Source organism: Uloborus diversus, chromosome 9 (assembly GCF_026930045.1).
Source record: "Uloborus diversus isolate 005 chromosome 9, Udiv.v.3.1, whole genome shotgun sequence".
NCBI lineage: Eukaryota > Metazoa > Arthropoda > Arachnida > Araneae > Uloboridae > Uloborus > Uloborus diversus.
In genome coordinates, this window is record NC_072739.1 from 85,235,267 (window position 1) to 85,248,830 (window position 13,564).

Consider the following 13,564-nt stretch of genomic DNA (forward strand, 5'->3'; position numbering starts at 1 on the left):
ACTTTTCGTACTATTTTTACTAGGAATAGACTAAAAAAGCAGCTGTATGGTATTGATCCTCTTAATGATTGTGGAGTCTATGAAATTGATTGCATTTGCGGCCTTGCCTATACTGGACAGACCCGCCGTTCTTTGAAATTTCGTTTAAAAGAGCATAAAAATTCTGTGAGAAAACAACAAGTATGAGGCTGACCTGCAACCTCTAGGACTCCGAAGCAGATATCTCCTGGCTAAATACTTTGCTAAGCTTATTAGTTATGGTGACCAGAACAGGACTTCCAGTTATGTACGAAACTGGAACAATAATCAACGCCTTAAAAGACAGAGTCCACTTGGCTTTGCTGAAAGCGAGGGTTTCCTTTTTAATGAAGTTGAATATGTTTCACTGACTTGTGGTCTGGATGCTGCCCCATCATTACATGAACGAGTTTTCTTCAAACCTCACTTGTGCTCGTACACCAACAAGAGCTCCCAACACCCGGAGTATCTTAGACAACTTGCTTTGGAGGTTATTCACCAAATCCCATGTGATGCATTGCAAATATATACTGACGGTAGCAGGGGTGACGGCGCTATCTCCGGTAGCGGTGTTTATATCAGAGAAGGAAACGGCATTAAGATTTGTATTAAAAACCCCGATCTTTGCTCCGTCTTCCGGGCCGAACTTCTAGCTATTGAGGAGGCTCTGAATTATTGCGTCACAGAGAGTGTCAGTACTGATATTTGGATCTTGAGTGATAGCCGAAGCTCTATTCAGCATCTGTCTGAATGGTGGAAACAAGGTGACAAAACGACTCTGAACATAATCGAACATCTAAAACACTTGAGTAAACGTCTCACCATTACTTTTCAATGGATACCGTCACATGTTGATGTATTTGGAAATGAGATTGCTGATGGGCTGGCTCGTCAGGGGAGCCGAGAGATCTCTCCCCATAACGGATGCCTTTCTTTTTCAGAAATTGCCACCCGTGTTAAGCAAAGCATCAGTTCCTCTTGGAGACAGCCCCCTATTCATGAATGGTACAAAGCATCCCGCCCTGGCGCTGCTTTACTTCGGGCAAGTAGTAGGGAACAACAAACCGTCCTAGCCCGACTGAGAAGTGGACACACTCGAGCACAGCGACATGTGGCTGGTATTAAGGTTTTCCCCTTGTGCCCAAAATGCAATTTGACTCAGGCTGCTCCCGCCCATATTTTCTCTTGCATCGGCTGTGACCTGAATCAGCTGTATACCGGCCCTTCTGCTGTTTTGGAGGGACTTTGTTTGCACGGCTTCATGGACTTGGTATGATGTTTCTGTCTGCCAAGTGGGACAAGCAACAACAGAAAACAACAATTCAATAAGTCTAGTATTGCTCAACACTGCTGGGAGTCAAATCACTCCTTTGATTTCAACTCATTTAAAATTATACAGAAATGCCCAAATTCATCAGATCTTGATTTTTGGGAGTCTTTCCACATTCTGAAGAATCGTTCTAATCTAGTTAATGATCTTAAATCCATTCCGTATTTTTCTGCAGTGTGGCATCCATTCATTAATTGGTAGTCTTTTTTCGCCCCTCTTCTTTGATCTCATATTTTTTTCTTCGTTGCGTTGTAGGTGGTTATGGTAATGTCTTTCTTTGGAACTCTTTTTCTGTCTTTACGTTTCCATTTCATGTTTTATTTTGTACTTGTTTAACTTTTTGTTGTTTTCCAACCTCTTTCTGTTTTCCTGAATTATGTTTATTCTTCCTTTCGCTAAATGTGGCAGTTGATTCGTAGTAAAATTTTTTCGGACATAAATTTATTGCTAATTTATTAATAAGCGGTTTCGTTTTGACAGCAACATGTATTTTATGGGTCTTTTTACTGAAGTTAATTGCTTAACGGTTTTCTCTGGGAGAGAATCATGCAATAAATCTTAACTTTGAGTTCCGTTTTGTCTTGTTTTGCTTTTGTTATTGCTTATTTTGATATTTAAACTGTCTGCTGTCCATTTTCATTGCTTTTATTGGGTGTCTTTGCATCTAGAAGCTCACACCTTTGAATTGAAAAAGGGGTTCCTTGAAACCTCGAAACACGTGTATTCTGAAATCTGTTTATTTGTGCTAAACAACGTTGAATATTTCCTATTATTTCTCGGCACAAAGGTATTTATTTATTGCTTAATTCTTGCACTGGTTTCACACCGGCAGTGACGAAAGCCAATTGTCTTTACGGTTCATTCTCAACACTTGCTAGACTGGCAGAAAGTTAACCGCAAACTTTCCAAGCGCATCATTGGATTTATATAGTTTAACAAACACACCCTTATGTTGACTCAATGATACTTTTATTTTATTAAAAACTATTTTCACTTAGTAAACGGCTATTTGTTGATTCTGCTTGAAGCAGGCAACACTTAGCTTGATATTGAAAGCAAGTCCATCATTATGGCAAACACATTTTGTTGCCGGAGCGTGAATACACCTAATTTACTTGCCACATTTTGGATATTTAGTCCCAACTGGTGAAAGCAAAAAAAAAGAGTGCGAAAGCTTGGTGAAAAACGAAATTTGTATAGATTCTATTGAGCATATGCCTCAATCTTTTTTTTTTAATCGTAGAAAGAATGACATAAGAGGAATTGATTCTAAGACGAGATCTGTCAACTCTATAGAATTAATAGCGGAAACTGAAACACAATTTTTGTTATCATTACACGGGCGACAAACTTTTATTCTATTTTATCTTTTATTTATTCCATTTTATTTTCTTTATTTTTATTTGTTCCATTTTATTTTCTTTATTTTATTTATTTGTTCTATTTTATTTTATTTATTTTATTTTTCATTTATTCTATTTTATATATACTATATATATTTTTTTTCTATTTTATTTTTTATTACATTTATTGTACATTTTATTTATCTTATTTTATATTTAATTATTTGTTTTATTATTTATTTAAATATTTCGAGTGTAATTTAATAATATTCGTGCGGAGAAATAAATAAATAAAATTATCTTATGGATGACTTATTGAAATATGTTCCTTTCTTTTGTGATATTTTGTATTCACAGAGGAAGCTTTAAAATTCGAGCTTAAACTAACTTTCATAGTTGTTTTTATTTTGTATGTCAAATATCACTGTAACTTTCATTATAATCATGATTTCCTTCGACTTTTTTGCTTTGCAGATTCATTTTATTAATTTTAAAAAGTAGAACGTATTTTCCGATATGAAGCGCAACTCTTTGAATTAGCTTGTACATATGTTTTCACTGCATTAAGATAGCTAGTGTTGCAAAAACATCGATACTCAAAGAAGCCGTAAGCTCATTTTCGAATCTTGGTGAATGTAGATTTGTGACGGAATGATTTTTTCTTTCACAAGATTACCATTCCGTCTTCAAACCTAAAAAAAATGCAAAAATGAATGAACAAAACAAAGTTTTTTTATTTTTTAGTGTTTTGTCTTCTTTAACATGTGTGTGTTAACAATGTGAAGAAAAGAAAAAAATAATATTACTTATTGCTCATTGATGCAATAAGTCAATGGGGTCGTTTCAAAAAATTTTAAATTATTATTTTCTGAAAAAGCATACTTTAAAAACATAGGACTTAATCATTTTTTACGCAATTTGCCAGTTTAGTATTTTTTAATATTTCTTTTAATCGGTGCGCAGATTCAGTTTCATTTTTTACGCTTCTACACAAAACATCACAAATGATAAAATGCCATTCACTGATACCGTTAGCACAGAGCACAATATTAATTTCGCTTCTTTACTCACATGTACTGGCAACGATATGGCTGAAAGTCAGCGTAGAGCGCAATGTTTAATTCCCTTCTGAATTATCATAAACTGGAAACGCGGTAGACAGCAAACGTAAGCATTCAGGGCGCCGGTGGAATAGCGCTCCAAAGTTCATCACTTGTGACGTCATGAAGACCACGCTTTGTTTGAAAAATCGGACATTTTGAAAAATTGATTAAAAATTAAATATTCGGAAAATGAAAATATTTTCTGGGTCTATGTTATTTTCTTTTTGCTCATTCTATCAACTTCTGTGGCTAAAAATAGTAGTTTTGACTGAAGGAAACAACCCTATATTGTACCGTTTATTTTCGTTTTTTTTTTCCTGAAGGCCGCACGATATATTGAAATGCAATTCATGGGCTAGCCAAAACACATATAAACTTTAAAAACATTTAAAAAGTTTTATAAATATCATGAAAAAGGAAAGAAAGCTACGAACGATTAAATATTTTTTATCACTGCTTGTGTGATGCTTATTCTACCCATACGAATTTTCTAAAAACCAATTTCTGAGTATTCGGCTCGAAATTCGTAAGATTATGACGAAACGTAGTTTTTATTTGTAACATTGAACAAAAAATCGGGTCACATGCAGGGCCCAATTAAATTCTGAAGTAAAGGGAAGCCTATTCCATTTCGAAGCCGGTTGCTTTTTCTTTGAAGAAATGTTTCCTAAATTCTACACTCAATAATGCTGCAAGAATTATTTCCAACATAGGCCTAGCGAAATTTAAGCTCAAGTTGACCCCCGCCTCTTCACGCACTGCCATATAGAATCTCTCATGGCTATTCTATTATGTATGGTTGCATTTTGGACTGGAGCAAAAGTTCGAGATTTTTCAGTTTTATAACAGAAATTTAGCAAAACTATTTTCATTGGTTGGACAACCTTTCTCAAAAATCTATAAAAAAACTTTTTTAAATGCATTCAAGCATAGAAAATGAGAACTTCGATCATAATTTCCTAATCATTTCCAGAACCCCCCCCCCCCTCCGAAAATTCTTAGGGAAAGCTCCAGTTTTACGATATATTTTCATATTCAGGCCCTATCCACAAGGGTTAGTTTTCTGCAGGGCCGGCTCTAGTAGTTCTGCCGCCCTAGGCGGCAAGTGCAACCACCTCATCCCCACCCCATTGAATAATAATAATAACAATATTTATTTAAAAATAAAAAGAAAAGTAAAGTGGTTAAAATTAAAGTGAGTTAACAGGAAAATTCCAAACTGAGTTTTGCATATCCAAGCACTGGTACTACACGGTTTAAATCGTCTTTTTTAACCTTAAAGTAGTGCATCTTATGGCGCTGAAACAGATATTAATATTTTCAAAAGACTTATAAATCACGCAATTTGCTGCCTCTAAAATTAAATGGAATTTCTTTTTTAACTCTGAATTATGTTTTGCACGTCCAAGCACTCTATTTCTTATTTATTTTTTAACATTGAAGCAGTGAATCTTACGGCAATGAAACAGATATTCATACTTTTAAAAAATATATTTCAACTTCAAAATTTGCCGCCCCTAAAATCTGCCGCCGTAGGCGGCCGTCTACCCAAGGAGCCGGGCCTGGTTTTGTGAGTCATAGGTTGAACACCTCTGCACAAGTGCTCAAAATATTTTACTTAAATGTCTTTTTGTTTTAAAGGTTTGTACGAATCTGAACTCTTGTTTCTGCGACGAAGGCTGGATGGGATCTGACTGCAGTGAAATCGATGAAGAGAGTCGTCGTCGAAGTGAAAGTGGCAGTAGCGAATATTATGATTCTATCGAAAGTTCACAGATTGGAACTCCATCGTATGGTATGAATGACTCCGATTTAATACTATTTGCATAATGTTTTGAATTAAAGTTATATAAGAGTGATCGGAAAATGAGTGGCTAAACTTTGAAAAGAGTAAAAGGGTGTAAGCATTTGTAGCAGTCGAATCAAGAAGGTAATGTGGAAATCTGTCTGCTGCTATGATTTTACAGCATGATGTTCCAGCCAAAGGTGTTTGTAATCAGAAGTTTCTTAAAATTTTGGGTTGTCGTTTCTAAACATTTCGGGCTGACAACATATTCTAAAACTAAAAAATTATTACAGAAATAAAACTTTTAAAATGATTTTTATCAATGATTTTTGTATGCATATTTGAAGAGTTTTTATGGAGTGTGGTGGAAGGTTCGAGGTTCCACATAGTTTTAGAAAATTTCAGTCTTCAAAAAAGTTACCTTGGAGTCCATTATCACCCATTGTTCTAGCAGAATTTATAATCAACCACCTAACGGAACCAGCTGGTTCGTCTACAGAATACATAGGCAAAAATTCACGCATGTGCAGAAATGTTCAAAGTCGGCTCATGCAAGCATGCTTAATTCATATCCATCTGATTTTTATTTTAAACACTAAATAAATAAAGGTTGGACACTTTTCTAATAACTTTCTTTAATATGTTTTTAAAATATATAAATCTATGCTAATTATTTGTTCCATAATAGTTGAGATCATAACAATTCTATTTGCTTTTTACAGGACATAATGAACTGAATCTTGATCCTAATTTAGCAATCACAGTTATAACAGCATCAGTCGTTATTGGTGTAGGTTTAGTGGTTATTATAGCATTATTCTTCTATTACAGGTAAGCATTTCGTAAGCCAGAACATTTTAAATCATTAATAATGGGAAAGTGTAAAAACAGAAACATTAAATAACTAGTAAAAGACATCAGAAACTTTTCTCGAATCTTGATCATCAAAGATTAAAATAAGTGTATAATATTATTGTTATGAACAGGAAACAAACTCTTCACTCAAATAAGGTTCTAGTCAATTTACCTATGCCCAATGAAGAACAACAGCCATCTTAAGACTATTCACTCCATTGTCACATAACATCTGCCATCTGAAATTCATTACAAATACTATCTACAATCCTACCGAAGCAGTAATTGATTCCAATTTTAAAGGATGGTAAGGGATCTTTTTGATTATTATTAAATTTAACATATCATTTTTGAGGGGATTGACCATACATTTTGTTTTGAACCCAACACTGCAAACAACACAATTTTTAAAGAGGGATAGTAAAGAAATAGACCAAATAGTTGTCTACGAGCCAATGAAATTCAAAACATTCAGTTTATTGCTTTTAGCAACTTCTAAAAGATATACAACGACTATAATTTGCCACCCTAGCCAAGCTGTCTACTCTGCCTGTTGTCCAATGGGAATTTAACACTTTCCAGCTGGAAATATTAGTGACTCGTAGCAAAACTGTTTATAAAATGGGAGGTTGGCTTCTAGTTCATTTATTTTTGTACACTTCTTATTATTTAATTATAGGTAATGTTTTTATTTAACAAAATGAATTTTATAAGTAGATTCAAGTTTTCTGTTAGCATTTAGAAAATTGAAAGAAATAATTTCTCCAGCGAAGTTAAGAGAATTTAATTAAAGCTAACTATCATCATTTTTGGAACAAATAGAACAAACAAAAAGTATGATATTTAATGAAAGCAAAACAGAAGTAACAAGCCAAAAAACAAAGACCATTTCTCTCAGTTCAAAGTACAGTTGCTTACATTTTTATTTTAAAACTGAGCTACAGATAATTAACAATTTAATATTTGAATAGCATCCATAAACTGTTTGAACGATCAAAAGGATAAAATTTAACGTGTATAAGTATCCTGCAAAAAACTTGGTCCTTCATGACAGCTCACACTCTGAAGCAAAATTTAGTGTCTGGACTGTTTCCCCTGTCCTTATTATAACGTTTAAAATGCATTTAAAGCTAAAACGAACGTTGCTTGTTTATCGTCCATTCCTTTTTTTTTTCTTTTGAGAATAACGGCACTTTTAATTTTTCGAAAAACAGAATGCAGCATAGATTTAAATTAACAAAATACTCTTTGTGGCATTTCCTTGATTTATCAGAATGTAGCATGTATCTTTAGTTATATCTGTTTTTATTGAAATAATAAACCTAAATATAATATATATATATTTCAATTCTCTCTCTCTCTTTTCTTCTACAGGACTTTGTGAAAAGAAGAAAAGCAAGGAAATTACTGTATAAAGAATTTGATATTTTGAATTAAATTTTTTTGATAAAAGGAAATAGTTCTAGTTTTTCTGCATTAGAGCCATTCTAATTTAATAGACATATCAACCGTTACACAAAACACACCACAAAGACTCTAAACTTGTTGAATCCCAATTTAGTTGCATGAACTTATTTTCGCAAAATGCAATTAAATTTTGAGGCTCTCCAAAATGAATACATTTAATTAGTGTTTTTTGACTCAATAATTGATACAGTAAAACCTGTAAAGTTGACCACCTTTGTAAGTTGACCACCTGTCTAAGTTGACCACTTTTGTCAGGAACGGAATTAGTCCTATCTTATATAATGAGTTAAAACCTCTGTAACTTGACCACCTCTCTATCTTGACCACTAATATACTCCAGCTTTGGTTAGGAGTATTGTAAAAAGCCCTTTGTAAGTTGACCACTTGGCAAAAGCATTAGATTGTACAAAAAGTTTAATCAGAGATGCCTCAAATAAGCAACCAGACATTTTAGAAAAACCTATGAATATTTACGTTTCCATCGAAAAGCATTGAGCTAATGTTAAGTCCCAAAAAAATGCGCCAGACTTCAATAAGGATTTATTTTGTTGAAGAGTAGATTGCCATGGTTACAAACGTACAGGAAAAAATCGAATGAAGAATTTGAATCACTTTTGACTTGTTATAAATTTTTAGGAATTGTTAATATCAAGTAAGTAGTTTTTTAAAAGCTATGAGACTTTTTTTTTTTTTTTTTTTTGATCGATTTATAGAAATTTTGAATTTGTATGATACTTTGCACGCAATTCTGGTAAATAATCTCTAAAAATATTTAAACATTTTTTCTTATTGTTTAAAAGTAATTTTAAACGATGAAAGTGAGTTTAAAGTATTCGAATTAGTTAAAAAATGAATGCATAGGACAAGAAATGACAAAAAAAAATCATTACTACCCTTTATAAGTTGACCACCTGTCTAAGTTGACCACCAAAGTACTGCACCACAAGAGGTCAACTTACACAGGTTTCACTGTACATCTTGTAAGATACATCCGGTACTGAGCCAAAAAATATTATATCTTACAAATTTAATTGCATTACAAAGAAGTAGAATTCATGTTCTTCATAACGTTTATGCAATGAAACAAGGATCTGACATATCTGTACCTTAGAGCCAGACTGACGTAAGTCCCAAAATTGCGTTTTTTGTTTATTAGTACATTGTATGTAGAAGCTTATTCCACATTGAACCATGTGAACGCAATTCTTTTTAAAAATCTTCTCTTCAATTTTTTACCAGTATTAAAAGAGTGAGTGTCACATCCTTTGCATGCGCCAGAAAATGTTTTTCTTCTTTCCTGTAAAATTACCATAATGTGGCTTACGTCCTTCTGGCTCTGAGGTACAGAATTTGGAGTCTTTTTAGCAGAGTTAAACTTTTGAGGGAAAATGACAGACTCCGACTCTTGAAATTTTAAACCTTCGACTCTTGACTCCTTCACCTCAAAGTGAATTCAACTTTGATGCCACAGCCCTGCTTTTTAGGGTGTTTTGCACAGCATCTGATATGTCTGTTACTGCAGAATTTCCCTTTAACAAAGAAAAAAAATCTGTAAATATTGGAAGTAAACTTCACAATTAATCCTTCAAGTGAGCTTTCTGAAATTTTGATTTTAAAAATGTGGTAGTGATGTCTTTTTTAGATCCAATTTATAAAGAGTTCTCAAGCAAGACATAACGCAGTATGTTGCAGTGCCCAAGAGAAGGGCCCATGCTGCAGACTGTGCCATAGAAACTTTTAGGGTGTTTTAATGATTCTTTTCACGTTTTGAGGGGGCTCCTGTTCCTTGGAGTTCTTTGTGGAATTTAAAGAAGGATGGGCCATCCCTTTTTGGGGGGGGGGGAATGAGCATACTTGAGTATGCAATAGTTGTCGATCATTTTCATTTATTCCCAATCGGCTCATTGGAAACAATTCCTCCCTGGAAAAGGAAATAACTAACGTTTTGTAGCATGTGCTACAAAAAGTTGGTTATTTCCTTTTACTTCTCATTAAAACGGTATTTATTTATTTCTTTATCCCTCTCTGCTATAAATCAACTCCTGATATTAGTTCGATTATAAATCTAATCTAAATATTTTCAAAATTGACACATGCCTTCTATAAAAATAATACACTTGACGATGAAGTGTAACAATAAATATATTTTTATTATAAAATATATACAATAATAAAATAAGATATTTACAAAATGAACTCATAATATAAATTAATTTGTGAAAACATCATATATGATACGATGTAATGGGAAAGATGCGTTATCACAGATAAGAGAAAAATCATCTGAATTTAAATCATATGTCATTGCACCTCCAAAGCCTTGGGACTTGATCCATTTTGCCTAAAATTTAAAAAATTAGTTAGAGTTTTAGTCAGAAAGTGTTAAAAAGTATAAAACTAATTCATGAACATTATTTTTAAAATCAATGATTAGCAAAAACGATTAGAATTGGTGTAAGTCTGCATGTGAGAGTCTGTAACCCTCTGGACCGTCTCTGGTCCACTGGACTGTACCTGGCTGATACTGGTAATGTTGAATAAAGGATATCTATAGAAAGCCTTTCCGTCCTATCTCACCCCTTTAAACCTAAACAAGATGGAGATATAAATTGATCAAGTTCTTTTAAAAATCAATTGTCACTCAGGTACACCACATTTAGCAAATGCCCTCTACACCAGTCCACCCAAGAAGAGTTTATGTTCGAGCCCCCACAAGCGACCAGGGTTGGTAAAAAAAAGTTTTTTTAAAGAAAAATGCCCAAAAAAACGGGTTTTTTTGGTTTAAACTTTTTTTTTTTTTTGGTTTAAACCGGGTTTATTTGGTTTAAACATTATTTGTAAGAAATACAATTTTTTTTATATTTTTTTTTAAGGAAAATAATGAAGATTTTATCAATTAATTGTTAAGGAATGCTTAATATTCATATGTGAACCAAATTTATTTGTAATTAATTAAATGGTTAAGAGTAAAATCTTGTAATTTCATTTCTTCATATGTAGAGATTTCTATAGGAGAGTTAGAAAATCTTTCTCATAAAAAATAACAATATGCAAATGAGCCTTGGTATAAATAATCAAAGAAATAATTTACTGTGATAGTTCAGACATTATTTAATACAAATAATCAAGAATAAATTTTTGTAAAGAAATTTCTTCATAATTATAGCTATTTACGGTAAATAAAAAAAAAGTAAAATTAATATCACGTATTCTAAAACATGGAAAGTATTTTGCAGTATCTACAAATGAATCACAAGTCTGATTTACATTATGGAACTTTAAAAATCAAAAGATAAACGCATATTTTGTTTAAAGATTTTTTTTTTTAATTACAAATTATATAATTTATTTACCTAGTGTATCAGTGACAACGATGACAGAAACAGGACAAGTAGGTTTTAAGAAAATCAATATGATTTTCATTGTCGACATTATTTCTCCTGGTTTAATGTATGTAGGAATACAATGTTTTATCAAAGAAAAAAAAATAATTAAGAGCCTCAGTATGAAAATACTCTTTTAACATATTTTAATAATGAAGACTCACAAAAATTAATGTTTATTGATTCTTCCACCATTCATACATGAGACTTCTTTTATAATATTGGGATTAAAAAGATGCTTTTTGAGAGGTGAAAATTTGGCAGTAAATTTTTTTTATAAGAGCTCTGAGTTGCATAAATATTTTCTGTTTTCATAATTTTAAAAATTTTCTTTTCTTGCTCTGACTGCATCGTTTATCAGGGATGCAAAAGGTGAGCAGGAATAAGCACAATTTTATGCCTACTCTAATGTGTTTTTGGACTTCTTTAGTTATTTTTTTTTTCTTTTCATTTAAATATTCTAGCGTTAAAATTTATATACACTACGCATCACTTCAATGGTACATAATCTATCTTAATAAATCTTATGTAATCAAGCAAATTAGGTAGTAAATAAAGTTTTGGTTTAAAATGTGCTTTTTGGACTATTTTGAAATGCAAAAGACTGAAAAATTATGCTAATTGCATAAATAAAATTAGAGCTACTTGGATTTTTTCTCCATGTAATTTTAGAAAATCTTAGGTACATGTATATACAAGGTAGAACAACTAATAGGAAAGCTGCATTGATTTTAAAAAAGGAAAAAACAAAAGAAAAACTATTTAGAAAACTTGCATTACCTTAAAAAATACAAGTTTCTAAATTTATTTAATCTGTAATTTATCTATAAAATTGTGCTAGTTACTTTGCATCAATTAGATTTTACTCTTTGTAATGATATGTAAAATTTATAAAAACATTTGGGAGAAATTGATGAAGTTTTTCAAAAAAAAAAAAAAAACAATTTTGAAAAAAACCATATGGTTTTTTTAAAAAAACCACTTGGTATAAACCATGTTTTAAACCAAACAACCCTGCAAGCGGTATCCAGGGTTGGCGAGCAAACCGATCAGGTAGTAATGATTAAAAGATTTTAAATTCTTTTTAGTAAAATATTGTGGATAAATGTCGGTTTTTTTTTTTAACCACAATCCAGAAGGGTTGTATTTTGCTTTTCAGCTCGTGTATTGATAATGGCTGCATAACAGATAAAACGGTTTTTTCACCACAAGGGTTTTAACTGTCCTGTTGACCACCCACTGAATTCACCCTTGATTACATAATTTGCATTAGGATGTCATTGGCTGATTGAGGTCATATAACAAATTTTAAAATTTTGAGAAACAACTAATTGATGGACAAATGTTCTATTCTGCAGTGAAAATGTCGAAGTGCATAAAGATTGCACTTCAAATTCTTTATTATATTGAATGTATCCAGTGTCTGGTGTGGAGACAATTACTTAACCACAAAGCCTGGAAAAGTGCAAAACCAAGTAAGTTTTTTTTAAAAAATAGCAGATGCGCAATATTCAATGTGTGTGTATATATATAATTATAAAAAAAGTTCAAAATATTGAAAAGACCATACCAAAAGCCCATTGATGTGCAACGCAGCAAAACTAAAAAACCAAATAAATATAAACAATATGAAAGCCAAATACCAAACATTAAATAATGTATAAAAAGAATAATGATGAGAAAAAGGAAAATTGCAAGCAGCTAGTTAATAAGAAAGAACAAAGTATGAATCCAGAGCTCATCAGCCGTGGAGGATTCAATAAATATGGTCAAAAGACCAAAAAATTTAACTTTGAACTAAAAGCGATTGTCCAAGCTCCAGTATATGCAATATAGAGAAACATTGGGCAAAAGCACCACATGTTATACTATAAATAATAAACAAGAGCTTAAACCTAAAATCAACATAACTTAAACCTAACCCCCCCCCCCCTAAACCTAAAGTCAAGATGAAATCCCCTGCTTTTAATTTTAGGTTTGAGCTCTTGTTTATTATTTATAGTACCACATGTAGTGCTTTTGCCCAATGTTACTCTATATTGCATATACTAGAGCTTGGACAATCTCTTTTAGTTCATAGTTAAATTTTTTGGTCTTTTGACCATATTTATTGAATCATCCACGGCTGATGAGCTCTGGATTCATACTTTGTGCTTTCCTATTAACTAGCTGCTTGCAATTTTCCTATTTCTCATCATTATTCTTTGTATACATTGTTTAATATTTGGTATTTGGCTTGCATATTGTTTATATTTACTTGTTTTTTTTTTATTTTGCTG

The 13,564-nt window shown here is 32.2% G+C and overlaps 2 protein-coding genes across 5 annotated transcripts in view; one reads left to right on the top strand and one right to left on the bottom strand.

Annotated features, from left to right (window-relative positions):
- The window catches only part of LOC129229363 (zinc metalloproteinase-disintegrin-like EoMP06), a 132,931-nt gene extending 125,039 nt beyond the window's left edge, over positions 1-7,892 (top strand). The window contains exons 24-26 of one of the 2 annotated variants that reach the window (XM_054863654.1): positions 5,436-5,589; positions 6,303-6,411; positions 7,810-7,892. In XM_054863654.1, coding sequence (XP_054719629.1) covers positions 5,436-5,589; positions 6,303-6,411; positions 7,810-7,819 — 273 coding nt within the window. In that variant the 3' untranslated portion in view covers positions 7,820-7,892. Of the gene's footprint in view, positions 1-5,435; positions 5,590-6,302; positions 6,412-6,566; positions 6,677-7,809 lie in introns of those variants that run through there. The other variant, XM_054863653.1, reaches the window with a different exon arrangement.
- A 2,139-nt stretch (positions 7,893-10,031) lies between these two features.
- The window catches only part of LOC129229257 (acidic mammalian chitinase-like), a 66,373-nt gene continuing 62,840 nt past the window's right edge, over positions 10,032-13,564 (bottom strand). For all 3 annotated transcript variants that reach the window (XM_054863527.1, XM_054863526.1, XM_054863524.1), the window contains exon 9: positions 10,032-10,243. In XM_054863527.1, the coding sequence (XP_054719502.1) occupies positions 10,112-10,243 (132 nt within the window). In that variant the 3' untranslated portion in view covers positions 10,032-10,111. The remainder of the gene's footprint in view (positions 10,244-13,564) is intronic.